Below are 19,763 nucleotides of genomic sequence, written 5' to 3'. Positions count from 1 at the left end.
AAACTCTAGACAGAATCACTGGATCAGAGATTAAATGCTGTAAATAGTCATAACTTAACCCCCACTGGTATCTTGCAGCATCTCGAAACTCCATAAAATAAAAATCGCAAAGGTTAAAAATGGTATTTTAGTTTGTAATTACCACTTTTTACATTAGTATTTCAAAATTCTCAAAAATCCAATTTTCGGATTCGTCTAAAGTCGAAAAGACGCAAGAGAGACAGAAAATCACACATGCAAGTATCACCAAACATATTCATGTAAACAAATGCACAAATTCACTTGTAATTGAGAATAAATTCTCGAAACGCGCTGTTCCAAAAATAAGTAACTGGTACAGTTTTCATTAATTGAATCTTTCTCGCATACTCTAGACTACTACATAAAAAGTGAGATATAAGCCTGCGCCACAACAGCACCCATCGTTAACGGAAACTCAGCTCATTTGTTTACTCAAGACTATAGTAAGAGATGTCAGTCCTCACTTTTGTGGGCTCTTCTATGGAATGGTACATCGAGCGGAGAGTGCATTTCTTGAAAATAAATATCTTTCGGCTCGTATTTTCAGCTACTCCTGAGTATTTAGATGTTTGCACTAGCTCAGTGTCATACAGTTCATTTGTAATGCTGCACTATTAAACTAAAAATTGCACGTAGTTTTCTTTAGTAAGTATTAATTGCCATTATCGATATGCGGCTGATTTAGGCTTATTGCGTTCAGGAATATATGAAACAAAACGATTGTAGTTAACCTTCTGTTGACGTCGAGGTGATAAGAGAGGAAGCATTATGCGATCTGAAAAGAGACGGAAGGAGTAGTCGGCTTGGTTTTATTTTAGGCGCTGCCACAGTGCGCTTAAAGCGACCCACGGAAGCTGCCGACAGGATCTAGGCACTGTCTCGCTCGTGCCGAATGCGTATGTCTTTTGTCATTTACTATTGCCTTTGTCCGCTAGTGTCTTAGCACAGTCGTACTGTTGTTGTAAAGACAGTCCTGCAATAGTACATCAAAGTAACGGAGGCAACAGTCACTTCCGATTTCTCCCCCCCTTACTAGCGTTTCAAGTCAGCAAGTTAGCAGGACAATGGAAACCATACGTCTTCGAATCACCAGTAAACATAAGCGCCATTCGGTCTCGCATCGTTAGTCCGACAGTTCAGTACAAAACCTCTACACCAGGAAGCATAGCGACAGCAGAGTCTCCGACACACAGTTATAGAATTCTCACAAACAGAAATAACAGGAAGCACATTAAAGACAAATATCTCCAAACCGAATGAAACTGTGCTTGGAAAAACAATCACGAAAACAAAGACTAAATCAACTTATAACTGCACGCTGTAGTCTAGTGTCTAATCTAAGTTTTACCTACGGGAACACAGCTACATCGTCGAACTATCTTTGTGAGAGATGCTGCATGATAGATGCACTGCTCAGAAGTACATAGACTTGCTGGAAATATTTAAAATATAACTTCATATATTATGCACAATACACAAGCAACAACTGTCGACTATTATTTCTACTACAAGCATGAACAAATTAAATCAGTAACCATAAAACAGCTACCAACAAACTTAATGCTGCATATAATTATTAATCCCTAACTACTTTATGTGTATTTAAAAAGTGGATAGAATTTTCTCATATATTGATTTCCATTTCAAAGCATTTTTATTAGATCACTTTCTTGTCTGCCTGTCTGTTCAGTGTACATTTTGCATTGATTTTAAACTAAACACCTGATGCACTAGAGACTTTAGATTTTAAACATAGCTCAGAACTGTGAGAAAATATTAACTGTCCTTTTTGTCGGTCTGTTCAGTAGGGTAGGGTGTGGGGACGAAAACGGTTGGTAATGCTTAACAGCTAGGTTGTCGTGCGCAACGAGCGTTTTAGGCAGGTAGTATTGGAATGTGCTTCAGGGGATGTATGTGTGAGGATGGACACAGCTTAGCAGTGACAGGGGGAAGGAGGAGATGGATAGTGAGGGGGGGGGGGGGGCAGGAGGACATGGGTGGAGACAGGTGACAGGAGGATATGGACAGATAGAAGTGGAGGAAGAGATGAGCAGATAGGTAGTGAGGGGGAGGAAAGAGACACAGGATATGGACAGGTGGAAGTGGGAGGAGGGATGGACGAGAAACAGGGGAAGAGGAGATGGCCAGAGGGAGGTGGGTGGAGTTATTGCGGGGGTGAAGGCGCTGGAAAGAGAGGTGGAGAGGGAGTTGAGGAGGGGGAGCTGTGTGCAAAACGCACTCGAAGATAAAAAAAAAACCGTACGACGAAGGAATTACGTGAATGTGAGGGAAATTCGTAGATGTGATGTACATGTACAGACATTGAGTGATTTATTCAAAAGAAAAATAGCTTCATAAATTGAGCAAGTCAGTAAGGCATTGCTCTATCCCTGTCCCTTATACCAGCAGTTGTTCGGCTTGGCACTGACGTATACAGTTATTGAATGACCTCGTGGAGGATATCGTACCGAATTCTATCCAATTGGTGCGTTAAATCGTCAAAATCCCAATTTAGTTGGAGAGCCAGCCTATAATGTTCCTAACGCTCTCAAAGGGGGAGAGATCCTGCGACCTTGCTGGCCAAGGTAGGATTTGGCAAGGACGAAGGTAAGAAGTAGAAACTCTCGCCGTATGTGGGCAGGCATTACCTTGCTGAAATGTAAGCCCAGGATGCCTTCACGAAACGGGGCGTAGAATATCGTCGGCTCACCGCTGTGCTGTAATGCTGTAATGGTGACGCGGATAACAACCAAAGGGCTCCTGCTATGAAAAGAAATGCCACCCCAGACCATCACTATTGGTTGTCACGCCGTATGGCGGGCCTAGCATCGCACTGACTGGAGTAGAATTGTTTCTCTGGTAAGTCCCGCTTCGATCTGAGCCCCGATGACCAGTTAAGACGTGTCTGGAGACTACCCGGACGGCGGTGGGATACCTACCTGATTGTCTCTCGCCAGCAAGGTAATGCCCCCCCCCCCTTCCCCCCCCCCCTCCCACACACACACACCCGGCGAGACCTTCTCCTGTTTGTTTCGTCCTTGCCAAACCCTCCGTTGGCCAGCGAGGTAGTAGAACCTCTTCCCAATTGAGAACATTTGGAGCATTATGGACAGGGCTCCCCAATCAACTCTGGAATTTGACCATCTAACGCTCCAATTGGACAAAGCCGAATAACTGCTTGCATAAGAGAGAGAGGTGAACCAATACATTATTAACATGCTGAATTTGTGAAGCTCTTTCTCTTGAATAAATCATCGAATTTTTCTGAAATTGCAATCATCTATTTTTCTGTAGATGTACATCACATTCACTAATTTCTGTCTCATTCGGATAATTCGTTTGTGGTGCATCGTGCCCCCGCCCCCTCCCCCCTTGGAGCCTATGTGACCCTCGTGTATAAGGGAGAGGCCGCAAGTATAAAACTAATATTGAGATTAAAATCGTTTAGAAACTCACATAAAATTAACTTTTCTTGCGTCTTTATTTTAGTTTTTAGAAAAATAACGTTTAAACAGGTCGATATAATTGTTATTGGTACGTATGTAGGCATAGCGCTAGTCTACTGGAAATATGATCAGGTGAAAAAGACACTCAAATAAACCTTAAATGTAATATAAGTTCCTCTTAAAATCTCATCCAAATGTTTAAAATCCAATGAGAAGTTTCATACACACGAGATAAAAAGCAGAAAATGATTATTTAAATAAAAATAAAATGTAGTTATAACGCACTTCACGCTTTTAAACTGAGAGGTATAAAATAATTTTTCCTTGCCCCATTGAGATTCCTAACCGATACAGACAGTTCTGAAAATTTGTCGTTGTTAATGTTTTATAGCTATGAAAACACTTGTAAGATATTTAACGAAAACTGTCTAACGCATGAATACATCGTTGATGCTTGAATAGTTCTCTTTAACTACTATCTATTGCAGCGCCACACGTAGGAGAACTTCTTTTATACCTTTTTAGTCCGTTTTAAAAACGTGCTGTATTAAAAATTCATCTTGTTTATATTCAGTAGTTATTTGAAGACTGAAGTGTACTGTTTTACTATCATTTATATTGTTTATTATTTATGTGATCCAACTGTGTCAAACATTTAATTACTTTGGTGAGATGGTGAGAGTATAAAAAAAAAGAGGGCCAAGCTTTGAAATACACGCCCATGAGTGTGAAAGCACTAACGACCTCTTGTCGTAAAGTTGATGAGACATAAGCAGACCTGAATTACACTGGGTGGATCTGGCAATAAATATCGCAATCAAACTGATTTATAAGTTGGCTCTCGGTCTTTCGCGAAAAAGCGAGTCCGTGCGGGCTTACGACGTGGATCTTCTTTTTACGAGAAGACCGCCACTTGTAGTGCAGTAGACTTGCTGTGCATTACAAACATCACAGCGGCTTCCAATTAGAATAGACTTGGCCTTGTTCGTTGTCTGCTGTGTAATAAATACTCTCAAACCTAATAAGATTATCCCAGAGTAAAAAATAAAATTCCACCTGACAGTAACGGAGTAGTTCGAAATTCAAGCTGCGTCAGCAGAAAGTTATACATGGGAAATTACTGGACTAGCTGGGTACGGGTGAGCTAATGATGTCCCATGAGCGATCTCACGCCACAGCGCGCCGACAGTTAATTACAGCTCAGCTTAGATTTCACGGGTGTCAAACCCGACTGACGACCACTTTGTTCTCGTGTGTTACAGTTTAAGTTACGCCGGTTAGAGAGTTAATATTTTACGGTTACTCGAATGGTATAATATACAATTGAGAGCCTGTCCATTAATCACAATCTAATCATTTTAAAAATATTGTCATAACTGAGCATTGTTCCAAATCTTGAATGAATGGTCCATCGTTCAGGCTGCAATCATTATGATAATTTAATTATGTAGGTCTACGTAGCAGAAACGATGTTAAACTTTTTCAGTGTTAAACTTTTTCAGTGTTAATAGTCTGCATCTAGGACAGTGTTTTCCGTTCTGTGTGTGTGTGTGCAATACCTCTATCACTCTGTATTGTATATTAATAAATTAAACACTTGCCTTATCAGAATGAACAATTAAATTTTTGTGGTTGTGGAATGAAACTTGGTGGCCAATGTTCGCCATCCTAAGTGGGAGCTCCGATTACCTCGCCGTCACCTGGATAGGGAACCTCATCATCCTTCCTTCGTGTAACCAGGATACAGGGTTCTCCACTTCCTTCCAGAACAGTGTCGAAACAGTTCACCGTTTCCGGCTGGGATGTGATGTATAAAAGCAGTTGATCAGTGTGAGTTTCTCAGTCACACACGTGATATTCACAATTTTCGTCCCCAGCTCTGAATAACGGGACATTGCAATAGCAGAAAGGGTTCCTCGCGCTAGAACTAGCGCAGAATCTTCAAGCAATTTGCTTTCGACTGATATGAGTCCACGAGGACAAATCGCTGCAGAAAAATGGTTCAGATGGCTCTGAGTACTATGGGACTTGACATCTGAGGTCATCAGTCCCCTAGAACTTAGAACTACTTAAACCTAACTAAGCTAAGGAAAACAGACACAGCCATGCCCGAGGCAGGATTCGAACCTGCGACCGTAGCAGTCGCGCGGCTCCGGACTGAAGCACCTAGAACCGCTCGGCCACCGCGACCGGCCAAATCGCTGCAGAGTAGGAAAGCAAAAAAACTACCAGTTTGAATTGGAAACCTGTCATTCTATTCAAAGGAATTTCAGTTCGACTAGTAAAAGGTGTTCATTAGAGAAGGTAAACCGTCTAAATTGTCGGCCGCGGGGGCCGAGTGCCTCTGGGTGCTTCAGTCCGGAACCGCGCGACTGCTACGGTCGCAGGTTCGAATCCTGCCTCGGACATGGATCTGTGTGATGTTCCTAGGTTAGTGAGGTTTAAGTAGTTCTAACTTCCAGGGGACTACTGACCTCAGCTGTTAAGTCCCATAGTGTTCAGAGCCATTTGAACCATCTAAGTTTTACAGGGACGTGGGAAGTATGTAGCCTTACCCCTTTCCATGAATTGTCCCGACTTTTGCCGGAAATAATTTAGGGAAACCGGGAGTAGCTTAAACCCAGATGACCAGAGGAAGATTTGAACCCCAATTTCCATGTCCAAGTCTTGTAAATACTGCCTCAGGTATTTTACTTTTCTTCTCCTCGTAGTTATAAGAAACTCGATCACATTATAGGGTGTCCGGGCTAGAGGTATACAAAAGCATTTGTTTATATTTCAGTACCTATTGAGGTTTATAACTTCATTTGTCCAACACCTCACTTCACACAGGAGCTCAAACATTTTTATGCGTGTTGGTAAAGTTCAATGCGGACACCGTTTGTAGCTCGACAGATATCGAAACGGTACTCCACTCCTCGCCGTATGTTCGTAAGCATGACAGGTGTTGTGACCTCTGCTGCGTTGTAAATCAGTGGTCTCAAGTCTACCAGGTCTTGAACCCTTGTTCTGCCTGCAGTGTTCTTGATAAAGCCCTATGCGCTGAAATCCAGCAATCTGTGAGATTGGGAGACCGAAGAGGCCTGGCAATGGCGCCCCGATTCCGCTCCAAAGCGCAGGTAATATCTCGTGGAGAAATGGGGTAATATCTCCATGACAGTCGGAGGGGCACCGTCCCGCTGAAAAATGCCGTCGGGAGGCACCTGCGGAACTGCATAGTTCGTCAACATGTCGAGATGTGTGTGTCTTGTCACTGGCGGGCATGCGCCATGCGATTCAGCGCTGTTCATGGAATGGTGAGGATCACATATTGGAGAGAGTGTCTCTGTCGGTGGCGCATTCATCCGACAACATAAAATGTCGACTTCTTTCCTTACAAGCATTTGTTTGTGTGTACCTGTAGCCCCTGTACTGGTCTTTATTCGCCATACTGCCTATTCACCTCGTACTGCATCAGAAACAGCCCTTTACCACTATAATAGTGTGTTCGTTAATTTGGAATTAAAATGCCGGTTGCCAAATGACGACCTCCAATTTAAGCTTTACCCCATCGGATATTCGGGCCCTTGTTACTACAACGATCGCAGTTCTATCTTTCGTGATTAAGCGTAATCACTATCCAGCAAACGAACTCCTCGTCAAAGATTGTACTTTACTGAAAACTAAACATTAAGCGTATTTCAGAAAGATTCAGCCGGTTCCAGAAAGCTGCAGGGTGTTACAAAAAGGTACGGCCAAACTTTCAGGAAGCATTCCTCACACACAAATAAAGAAAAGATGTTATGTGGACATGTGTCCGGAAACACTTGATTTCCATGTTAGAGCTCATTTCAGTTTCGTCCACCTACGCTCAGTGGAGCACGTTATCATGATTTCATACGGGGTACTCTACCTGTGGTGCTAGAACATGTGCCTTTACAAGTACGACACAACATGTGGTTCATGCACGATGGAGCTCCTGCACATTTCAGTCGAAGTGTTCCTACGCTTCTCAACAACAGATTTGGTGACCGACGGATTGGTAGAGGCGGACCAATTCCATGGCCTCCACGCTCTCCTGACCTCAACCCTCTTGACTTTCATTTATGGCAGCATTTGAAAGCTCTTGTCTACGCAACCCCAGTACCAAATGTAGAGACTCTTCGTGCTCTTATTGTGGACGGCGGTGACACAACACGCCATTCTCCAGGGCTGCATCAGCGCATCAGGGATTCCATGCGACGGAGGGTTGATGCATGAATCCTCGCTAACTGAGGACATTTTGAACATTTCCTGTAACAAAATGTTTGAAGTCACGCTGGTACGTTCTGTTGCTGTGTGTTTCCATTCCACGATTAATGTGATTTGAAGAGAAGTAATAAAATGAGGTCTAACATGGAAAGTAAACGTTTCTGGACACATGTCCACATAACATATTTTCTTTCTTTGTGTGTGAGGAATGTTTCCTGAAAGTTTGGCCGTACCTTTTGGTAACACTCTGTATATCTTCTACGGGAATGTGGCTACAAATTTGAGGTGAATTTTAAGTTACGCAGAGAACTAAAATGTGTTATTTTCAAAACAACCATCCTACTGTACAAAGGTATATCTTTTACATGCATGCAGGTAAAACCTTGGGGTACTTTTTAAGTTGCTTTTTTTAGGTCGCTCTCTTGTCTGTTCGGTTTACGGTTTGCTTGAACTAACTTCCCAATGAGCTTGAGACTTAAACTGTCAACATAGTTCAGAACTGCATGACAGTACAAATTTAACTGCCTTTCTTGTCTGGTGTGTGGCCAGTTCCCCTTTTTCCTGTTCCAGTTATGAATGGTTCGTGGGAAGAGCGATTGCTTGTAAGCCTCCATGTACGTTCGAATCTCTCTAATTTGTACCTTCGCGGTCTTTCCTCAAGTTACACACACGTAGGAGGGAGCTATACACTGATTGGCTGAGGAGGAAAGAAACTGAAGTAAACCTCAAATTAACACATGCCTCTGTTGTAATCTCACCAAATTGTTTGAATCGATTGAAAAATACACACACACACACACACACACACACACACACACACACACACACACACACACACACACACACTGTGAACACACACACACACACACACACACACTGTGAGAAGTAAGCTGTGTGCCGGCACCGAGTTTCAGCCCCTCCCTTCTTTCATCATCATCATCATCATCATCCAACACATGCATTGCAATAGACTCAGTACAGACACACAAATATACATGTAGTATTATAAATATTGTAATGGAGGATATTGCAAATAAATAGAGAAAAACTTAAACATCGCGTTTTAAATCGCCAAAAAGTATAAGAGAATTTCTCCTAACCACATACCGACCTCCAGTCCTGAAAATTTGTGATTGTGAATTTTCAGTAGCTATCAAAATGCTTGTAAGATTTAAAACGAAAAACGTGGAGCACATGCAATAGATAATAGTATGGGGGTGAATCATTCATCCATCATTTGTGTATTCCATGCGCCCCAAGCTCTCCGCCTGAAACCTAAGTATTTTCAGTTACCCTTACGCATAGTATCAAGGTTTCCATTCTCTTGTCACAAATGTTCAATTGTGCCCACCAGTGGACACACGAGAAGCATCCAGACAATAGTCAAACTCGTACGATACTTTTCCAATCATGTCTGTAGATACTGCGTTCATCGATGTAGGCGTACGGCATCACTGTTTACCCTAATCTGCTGGAAAGAGAGGCACATAGACGGAATCTTTACAAACCCTCACACAAAAGTCACATTCTGCGGTAATAGGCGACCTCCATCAAGCAAGTGTCCGCGCGATTAGACGCGCGGTGTAACGCGCAGCTTCCCGGGCGGGAAGGAGTGTCGGTGCCCGGCACGAATCCGCCTGCCGGCCAACCTGTGGATGGTTTTTAAGGTGGCTTTCCATTTACCTCGGCGACTGCGGGCTGGTTCCCCTTATTCCACCTAAGTTACATTGTGCCGGCGATTGCTGCGTTTCCACGTACGCTTACACCATAATTATTCAACCTCGAAACATTTGGTGTTACACTTGTCTGGTATGGGACGTTCCAGCAGAGGGGGGGGGGGGGGGGGGGGGGGGGCTCGACTGCGGGCAGAACCGCACAATAACCCTGGGTTCGGTGTGGGGCAGCGGTGGGGTGGGTGGACTGCTGTGACCTGTTGGTGGGTTGTGAACCACTGAGTGCAATGGCGGGACGAAGCCTCCCTGTCGTTTCTAGGTCCCCGGTTTAATACATACGTACGTACTATCAAACCACATGGCCAAGATAGTTGCTGCTGCAGAATAGGGCCCACTCTGCTTAGTCTAGTGATACAAGATGGAAATAGCCAGTGTGCAGACAAATTTGGACGCTGGAAGCGATTTTTTGCTGTCGCAGAGCGCGCGGGTGTCGGTTGGTGGGTGTTGGCGCTGTGGGCGGGCGGGACCGGCAGGCGGCTGGGGCTGCGGCGTCTCAGCGACCAACTGTTGCGCCTCTGCTGGCAGCTGCGCTCCGCACTGTTTACGTTCGCACACCACGGACCCTGCCGCCATCCACTCTCCGTCTTATGCCAGACCTTGCGCTCTGATTCTGTGGACTCGTCTCAGAACATCACACTCGCATTTCTCCACTGCTTTAAATCAACAACTATACACTGAGATGACATAAGTCATGGGATAGCCAGCGATATGTACATATACAGATTTTGGTAGTAAAACGTACACAAGGTATAAATGAATGTCGTGTGACTGGGGCCTCCCGTCGGGTAGTCGCCACTTCGGCGACTTGCGCGTCGATGGGGATGAAATGATGATGATTAGGACAACACACCACCCAGTCCCTGAGCGGAGAAAATCTCCGGGTCAGCAGGGAATCGAACCCGGGCCCTTTTTTGTTTCAGCATTTTGTTCGTTGTTGATAGTTGTGTTTGGTCGTTGCGGACGTCACATGACATCCGCTCAAGTTCGTTTTGTTGATCCTCCCACTCAGTTTTTTACTACAGAGGCCAACCAGCTCTCTGACCGAACACGCTAAGCTAACGTGCCCGGCAGCCCTCAGGCTTGACATTCGGTCGCGCTAACTACCCAGTTACCGGGGGCGGACCCACATGGTATAAAAGGGCAGTACATTGGCGGAGCTATAATTAGAACTCACGTGATTCATGTGAAAAGGTTTATGACGTGATCACGGCCGCACAGCGGGAATTAACACACTTTGAACGCGGCAAGGCTGTTGAAGCCAGACGCATGGGGCATTCCATTTCGGAAATCGTTAGGAAATTCAATATTTTGAGATCCACAGTGTCAAAAGAGCGCTGAGAATACCAAATTTCAGGCATTACCTCTCACCACGGACAACGCAGTGGCTGTCGGCCTTCACTTAACGCCGCGCAGGGTAGCTGCGTGGTCTAGGGCGTCTTGTCACGATCCGTGCGGCTTCCCCCGTCGGAGGTTCGAGTCCTCCCTCGGGCATGACTGTGTGTGTGTTGTCCATAGCGTAAGTTAGTCTAAGTAAGATTAAGTAGTGTGTAGGCTTAGGGACCGATGACCTCAGCAGTTTGGTCCCATAAGACCTTACCACAAATTTCCAGTTTTACTTCACTTTGAAAGTCGCGAGCTCTATCTTCTTATTCGTGTTTTCTACTGAAAATCTTGTGCTTGCACCCTTGTTAACTTTACTATTACAGAGATCGCCTAAACTATTATATTTTATTTGGTTCTGTGCGCAACAAATAACTTACCTGATCTTTCTGCTGCCACTGCTTGATCTGGAGCATTCCATTATTTAACAAAAACATAAAAAACCTATTGTTCATAATGAGCGCAATGCATGTTCTGTATGGCGGCTCCTGCAGTTGCTGCGGGCTACTGCTTCTTACTACAACTACATATAATTCGAGAGGAAGGGTTTGGTAAAATCTAAATTCGATAAATGATAACCCAAACAAGTAATTCCTTTTTTCAAAAACTATATTCTGAGAGCGATTCTTTCTCATTCAATTAGCAAAATGCTAGAAGCTCACTGAACAATCGCTTAGTATGTAAATCTGCCTCCACTGGCATTAAAGCAATATTACAAATTAATCAGACTCTTGAGACAAACTGAAATACTTCTCAATTAAATACATAGTGAAACAATTCCCTGACAATTACAAAAGAAATCAATGACAAAAATCAATACTTAATCTGTTCTCCTAACAATGGTTTCCCTTAAGAATTCAACTCCTAGCATTATCAAAATTACCGTCTGCTTCTACGCACATACACAAACGCTTTTCTTTAAATTAATAAGCGCGCTGCTGGCGGACACGGCAGTACAGCAGCTCGGCGACGAAACCTCGCCCAACACACGTGCGCACCACAGCAGGCAGGCTCCTACACTGGCTTTCCACTCTGCCACAAATTAAACAACAATATCTTAGATTCCAGAGCTTGAGTATGCGCGTTGTAGCCAACCTTTAAATCCCAAGACAGTATTGAAACTCTCAACTTCACGACCGAGAGCAGCGGTGTTAGCATAGAATTGTCAGTGATAATAGACAGGCAACACAGCGTGAAATAACCGCTGAAATCAATGTGGGACGTACGACGAACGTATTCGTTAAGACAGTGCGGCGAAATTTGGTGTTAATGGGCTACGGCAGCAGACGACCGACGCGTGTGCCTCTGCCAGCAGCACAACGTCACCTGCAGCGCCCCTCCTGGGCTCGTGACCATATCGGACTGCTGGAATACTGTGGTCAGGCCAGACAAGACCCGATTTCAGTTGGTAAGAGCTAACGGCAGGGCTTGGGTGCACCGCAGACCCCACGAAGCCATGGATCCGGGTTATCAACAAGGCACTGTGCAACCTGGTAGTGGCTGCATAACGGTGTGGGCTGTGTTGACATTGAATGGACTGCGTCCTCTGGTCCAACTAACCTGATCATTGACAGGAAATGGTTATTTTCCGGTACTTGGAGACCGTTTGCAGCCATTCATGGACTTCATGTTCCCAAGCATCAATGGAATATTTATGGGCGATAACTCGTCATGTCACCAGGCTGCAATTTTTCCGATTGGTTTGAAGAACATTTTGGACGGTTCGATCGAATGTTTAGGCCACCCTGATCGCCCGGCATGTACCCCATCGAACATTTATGGGACAATCGAGAGACCAGTTCGTCCACAAAATCCTGCACCAGCAATACTTTTACAATTATGGACGGATGTAGAGGCAGCTTGGCTCAGTGTTTCTGACTTGTTGAGTCCGACACGACATTAGGAGGTATTCCATGACTTTTGTCACCTCACTGTATAATTTTATACGAATGCATTCCGTTTTTGTATTGACGAGAGCAAATATCTCTGTGTGTATCTCAGTCTTTCGTATCTTACTGTCATGATACTAGAAGTTGGTAACTGACATTCACCCAACAGAGTTTCCATAGATCAAAGTCATCTTTGTTCCAGAGATATTTATTTCACTCCCCAAGAATTGATGTTACACTTTAGTATGGTCGACACCGACTTGTTAGGATCCCAACGCGCGTCTTTATTCGTTCGACGTCTGTTGGCACACCTATTTTATATGGACCCCAGTTCTCTAGAACTGATCGCACTTGTGTTAGTAAACGTTTTCCTTCGTAGGTGCAACGCACTTTCTCAAAAACCTTTCAAAGAAATCAAGGTATTCCGTTTGCCCACTCAGATATTGATTTTACGTGTTCGATTTCATGGTAGTACTCTGAATATGTATTTAAATGGTGTGACATACTCCACATATTCGGCACTAACTTTGAAAGCAGGTACTGTAAAGTTCTTTCTCTTTGTTACAGCCATTACATTTTGTTTCTTCACGTTTAAGGACAGGTGCCATTCATTACACCAGCAAACAGTCCGACAATGTAGTGGCCTTATCAAACGTTTATGTATATTTAGAACATTATCTGCCTATTAGGCCTACCTGGAACATGTTAAATGTTACTTTCGTTACTATTAGACATTTGGCACCCAATAAGTTACACCGTACGTGGATTTTGGGAGTTAAAAATCGCGAATCTTCGGCACACTGCATATTTTCCTTTTTTTTCTTTTTTCATTAGTGCTGTTAACTATGCCAGTTCAATACGTGTTTCAATAACCGTCTCCGGCTTAGCGCGCTAATGAATATGTGAAACGTATATCTGTAGTGCAGCGTAAGTGATGCACACCGCAATGCTGTTACACTGTTTTCATGGTTGACGGCTACTGAGTTTGAAACAGAATCCTTCCAAAGCGAATATGTGTTATAAAACAAGTAATTCATTTTTAAGGAATGTGGACGCCATTGTAACATACTCCTTATCTCGCTCGGAATTAGTGCAGTCACTTGAAAATAACTCGATACTTATATTTAAGTTTTCCATCGTTGATAGGGCTGCGGAAAACGCAATCGTATGGTTAATCAAGAAAAAAGAAATTGCATCAAAATTTAATAAAAATTCTGCTGTTTTCTGCAACCAGCACCTGGGTACGTCGCTTTGTGGGTGAGGCTTTGGGTACCTGAATTGACAGTTGAAGGACAGTTGACGTCAGTAAACATAATCCTAAAATGAACGTGCCGCGCGTCGTTCCGATGTGCGTGTATCAAGTATGTATCAAGTGCATCTGTTGACGAGGCTGGAAGTCTCGAAATAGCTCATGGCATAATAAAGTGAAGACCATTTAATTGCAGTCTGAGGCAATTTTTTTTCTAATTAACTCGATATTTTCCAACGACAGAATCTATCAATTTCAGGCTCGACTGCAGCTAGTGACAAAAGGGAAAGAATATTTGAATAAATAAAAAGTCAGCGACAAGTTGATCTTAGATTTTGGCAGCGCTTGTGGATGCAATATGGACCTTTATGCAAGTTTCTTGAGTGATACGCATGTAGTGGAAGGACAGTCATCCTTGTACGCGACATTATTTCCAAGACCACCCGCAGACCCAGCCATTTCCAGTTTGTCCACGTCACCAACAACAAGGACTGAGGCCAGTTCTTCCGTCTTAACAATGTTCGTCTCCCTGAGTCTAGCCTATTGTGCAGTGGTTCACAATCTTTCTGAGATCGTTACCTTCGAGTGCAATCAGAGGTTAGCTGGTTTGAACCAGCATCACACCGACACTTATTAATGAGTGTACGATCGCATGGAGTATCAGACAAAATTCATGGTGGGATTCGGGAATTACTTGGTAGGGAGGACGCAGCATATTGTCTTGCACGGAGGGTTATCGGTAGGTATAAAAGTAACTTCAGACTTGCCCGTAGACAGCGTGGTGGGACCCTTGCTCTCATGTCTTATATTAATGACCTAGAAGACAACATTAATAGTAACCTCACACAAATGGTGCCGTTCCATAATGAAGTACTACATGAAAAGAAGCTGTACAAATGTCCCGTTAGTGCTTGAAATGATTTCAAAGTGGAACAAATATTTTCAGGTTGTTTGAAATGTTCAGAAATTCAGAATTTTGCGCTTAACAAAACGCAGAGAAGTAGTATCCTATGACTGAAACGTCACCGTGTCCCAGTTAGAATTAGGCAAGTCATACAAGTACCAGAAGGTATAATAATTTGTATGGATATGAAACGTGATGATGACGTAGCCTCAGTAGTAGGTACGGTAGGATGTAGGAAAAATGTTGTCAGTCTAACAAGGGAGACTACTTACAAAACACTTGCCTGTTCCATCCCATAATATAGCCCAAGTGCGTGGGACTGTTACCAAACAGGAGTAACAGAGGATAGAACAAGAAATAACGCAGAATGCTAAAAACTGCCAAGCGCGGATGTGAAATGAGGCCTCTCAACACTAACCACTCATAGCAAGAGGGAAGGAGCAGATTATGTAAAGAAACACCGCAAGGAGCCTACAGACGAACTTCATAAAGAAAACGCTGTTTTTAACCTAAAACAATAAAAAATGTACAAACGTGTGTATCCAGTTTACAGAATAACCACAGAAAATGCTTTGTAAATAAAATCGTAACGCGTTTGGCATAATTCTTTTTAATCAGATTGCAGTCGCCCAAGACAGATAACCTATAGTAACTTAAACTAACTTATGCTAAGAACAACACACACACCCGGCCCGTGGGAGGACTCGAACCTCCGGCGGCAGGGGCCGCGCAATCCGTGACATGGCGCCTCAAACCGCGCGGCCACTCGGCTGGAGCTCTCATGCTCACAGTAGTGACAGAAACAAAGTGCCTCTCAAGGTCACCCGTGACGTCACACAGCCAGAGCGCGCAGCCACTACTCAGTAGTAGACTCAATAATGACACGAAGTGCCCGGTATATATTTTTTTGGGGATCAAGGTCAAATCATTTATTAACTTTAAAAAACAATTATACATCATGTTATACATCATGCATGGTAATACAAAGTAATATCACCATTTACAAAACTACCATTAATACCACTCTGCTTAACCCAAATATAAATTCCATCATCTGAAACAAGACGACGTCTTCCTCTTGTCCTTATCCAGTTCCTGTATGCAATAACATCACGAGGATGGAAAGACTCCAAACCAGGAAGATTAGCAGACGTAGAGCGAACAATAGCACATGTAAACCATCCTCCACCACTCTTCTCAGAAACTCCAGTAAGAGTCAAATACAAAGTGCAACCGACAAAAGTAACAGGTCCTTTCAAAACTTCAGCATTACCAACATTTTGATTGTCGAGACTAATACCAACTGTCCTTATCTCTTTATAAACAGGCATTCTCTGACGCCTGTAATAACGTTTTGATATTTCCGGGGCAGGTCGAGACGTAGACGGGGATTGCACTGTTGCCGGTTCCAAGCGACAGTTGCGGTATGACCATGCAAGTGCTTTGAGTTTCATGAGAGCGTGTTTCTTGCAAATTATGTCTCTTACTTGCTTGTGTAGAATTTATCGCTTACCACCACCATCAACAGTGACAACTCGCAAGAAATGGAATAAAAAGTCACTAAATAATTCGCTACGACCACATTTAACCCTTTCGTGGGCAAAATTATTGTGCAGTTGTTTTAAATTAATGGAGAGCAGATATTAGTTAATAGATAGGTATATTTATCATACAGAATATCAAATTTGCTCCAACTGTGAAAGTGAGGTCACGCAACAAGGTGGGAAGTATTCTTCCCACTGCCCTTCCTTGGAGTTAAATGACAAAAACAACTTATTCAATATAGGTCATATTTATTTGATAAATTTATTTCTCTTGTTACAATGATTGTTCACAATTACTTACCATGAAATTTTCTGAAACATGGGTCTATGCAAAGTGGTATTTGACAATATGTACAAACACAGCGAGTACTCTTTCCCGCAGCTTTGGTACTACAATGACGAATAGGTTTCTCCTAAAATGAGTTGATGCTCCCCTACAGCCACGTGACGAAAATCTTCAGGTACTTTACACCTTTTCACCAGAAAGACATGTTTTTGTCCACGCCTTTTTTGGGATGAGAAGCCAGCGATCAATTGTCTGGCTAGATGGATCCTGTATGAGAGCTGATCATACTGTTCACTTTCTCTTTCACTTATTTTCCACAGGATAAAACTGTTCACTGCGGCAACGTCCACCAGGAAATAAAATATTCTGTGCCACCATTTTACAGAACGTGTGCCAATAGCATACCTTTCTCGTAATTGATCAAACTTATCGACACCACCCATTATTTTGTTGTATTCAGCCACAACTTCAGGACAAGAAGTTTCTGTACTAGTACCTTGTTTTTCCTTTTCACTGTGGCTGTTTCTCATGGGTCATGAATTGAGGACAGGAAAGTGACTGGACAGTTATCCATCCATTTTACTGCAGAAATTGCTCCTTTTGTTTCAAACTGGAATTGTCCTCGTTCCAATTTTACGTTTTCCTTCATAAATTTGGGTAAATCAAAAGTTTTTACGTATTACTATAGCTTCGAGGGAAAAAAATCACAAAATGTCATGCAAACAGCACTGAACGGCTCCTCTACAGAGCAACACTCAGCTGTACCATGCCTCTGCGCGAAGGTACAGCAAAAACGGCGGAACTTCCGATTGGAAGTAGTACCCTATACTGTTCACTAGGTGGTAGCACCGTACAGCTGTGGGAACTGTGAATCCCACGGGACAAAGGGCGAGTTCATTGTAGTGGGAAGCATGTTTCCCACGGCTCACGAAACGGTTAATGTTCGCATAAATACGACAATCATACCTTGGCGCTGAGAACACAGCTGAACAGTCATTGGCTCTAGGAGAAACAATGATGAAGCGCAGTCCGAGCAGGCCTCAGAGGGCCCAACGGTATCGACCGATCGCCGTGTCGTCCTCAGCCGATGGGCGTCACTGGACGCGAATATGCATGTGAGCACACCGCTCTCCCGGCGGTTGTCATCTATCGTGACCGGAGGCGCTAGTTCTCGGTCAAGTAGCTTCTCAGTTGGCCTCACAAGGGCTCAACAGGTGCGCACAACAAGTATAAATTCGATAGCCGTCGCTCGTGACTGCAGCTAAACGGGTCGGGAAACTTCATTTTTGATGCGTTCACGGAAACATCCAAACACTATAGATCTCTCCTACCATTCTAGGAGCGGGGAGACGTGGCTTCTGTACCCGCTCCCTTCACCCCACCTCTCCCACACATTCGGGTACGGCCATGTATAAGCTGTTGTCGCCTGTGTTGCAGGAGCACGTGTTCCGCTATCACGGACGCAAGATGGCGGCGCTGGAGCCGCACGTGTTCGCCCTGGCAGAGGCGGCGTACAAGTCCCTGCAGAGCACGTGCCGCAACCAGTCGACCGTCATCTCGGGGGAGAGCGGCGCCGGCAAAACCGAGACCACCAAGTTCATCCTGCAGTACCTCTGCTCCGTCACCAGCAACGTCAGCACCTGGGTCGAGCAGCAGATCCTCGAGGCCAACACCATCCTCGAAGCCTTCGGTTAGTGCTCAGAATACAACACTGCTTATTTAAATGCGGTACATACTTGCTACAGCAACATGTTTATTTATTTAGCGTATGGCTCATAACATCACAGTAAAAATTACAGAAACAACACGATTTAAAAAAATCACATATGTATAAACAGAGCAATAAGTAACAGTTTGTATATAAGGACACCACCAATTGTAAATTTACACTCACAGAAGAGCAACCACAAGCAGACGTCCAGCGTAGATAATATATAGTCGATTGCCTCTTGGGTCTCCATTAGGAAATCCTGTGGGTCACCCTCATATGCCCTTAATGGGCATTCCTGCACGATGTGTTTGGCCGTCTGTCTCTCAGCGCCACAGTCGCAAGCGGCCGAAGGAAGTTTACCCCATCTGTGTAAGGAGTTGGCGCATCTCCCACAGTTGGTTCTGATGCGATTAAGAGTTGACCAAACTTTGCGAGGGCAATCAAATCCTTTTGGTTTACTAAAGATGCATGGCATACTGAGGCATTTTTCTGCTGTTCTGCCCTCCCATTCCTCTTTCCATCGCCGGCCGCGGTGGTCTCGCGGTTCTAGGCGCGCAGTCCGGAACCGTGCGACTGCTACGGTCGCAGGTTCGAATCCTGCCTCGGGCATGGATGTGTGTGATGTCCTTAGGTTAGTTAGGTTTAAGTAGTTCTAAGTTCTAGGAGACTAATGACCACAGCAGTTGAGTCACATAGTGCTCAGAGCCATTTGAACCTCTTTCCATCGGTCATTTATTTTAAAGTTGGTTTGGTGCAGAGCCTGTGCGGTCTTTAGTGGAGAATGCCTAGACCGGAGTCGGTTTCCTTGGATGTCGTGAGTATCTTCATGGATTTGTAATTGAGAGTTGGTCATCATTTTTTGAAATTCTCTAACCAGAGCGTGTTCTCGGCGCAGGTTAGGATGGGCTATGTTACTGAGAACGGGCAGCCACACTGTAGGAGTTGGCCTGATTGTGCCTGATATGTTGCATTAAGTTGGCTATCTACCATGTGTGTGTGTTTGCTGTCGAGCCACACTGGGGCACAGTATTCTGCCACTGGATACACCAAGCCAAGTGCGGATGTTCTTAAGGTACATGCTGTGGAGCCCCAAGTGGTGCCACAGAGCTGTATTCTTACAGCAACATGTAATCTCAACAGACGAAACACTGGTCCTTGGAACACTGGTGTTCCGCAGCAAACGAATAAGTGCTCCGCAAGAAACTATTAATAACATGGAGTTCTCTTTTCTCGACATTCTTTAAAAATATTGTTATGATTTATATGTTATTAGTGAGGAAAGGATTTTAAGATTCAGCACTTTTACTAAAATATGATTTTCACATAGATACGTCAATACAGGCATTTGTACACATGAAATGAAGCCAAAT

The 19,763-nt window shown here is 43.9% G+C and overlaps 1 protein-coding gene across 2 annotated transcripts in view; it reads left to right on the top strand.

Moving 5' to 3' along the window:
* LOC126361386 (myosin-I heavy chain) overlaps positions 1-19,763 on the top strand; it is a 783,760-nt gene that overhangs the window by 538,406 nt on the left and 225,591 nt on the right. For both annotated transcript variants that reach the window (XM_050007788.1, XM_050007787.1), the window contains exon 4: positions 18,120-18,372. In XM_050007788.1, coding sequence (XP_049863745.1) covers positions 18,120-18,372 — 253 coding nt within the window. The remainder of the gene's footprint in view (positions 1-18,119; positions 18,373-19,763) is intronic.

This window comes from Schistocerca gregaria, chromosome 1 (genome assembly GCF_023897955.1).
Source record: "Schistocerca gregaria isolate iqSchGreg1 chromosome 1, iqSchGreg1.2, whole genome shotgun sequence".
Taxonomy (NCBI): Eukaryota; Metazoa; Arthropoda; class Insecta; order Orthoptera; family Acrididae; genus Schistocerca; species Schistocerca gregaria.
Note: the sequence above shows the minus strand (reverse complement) of the source record. Positions and strands in the feature narration are given on the sequence as shown.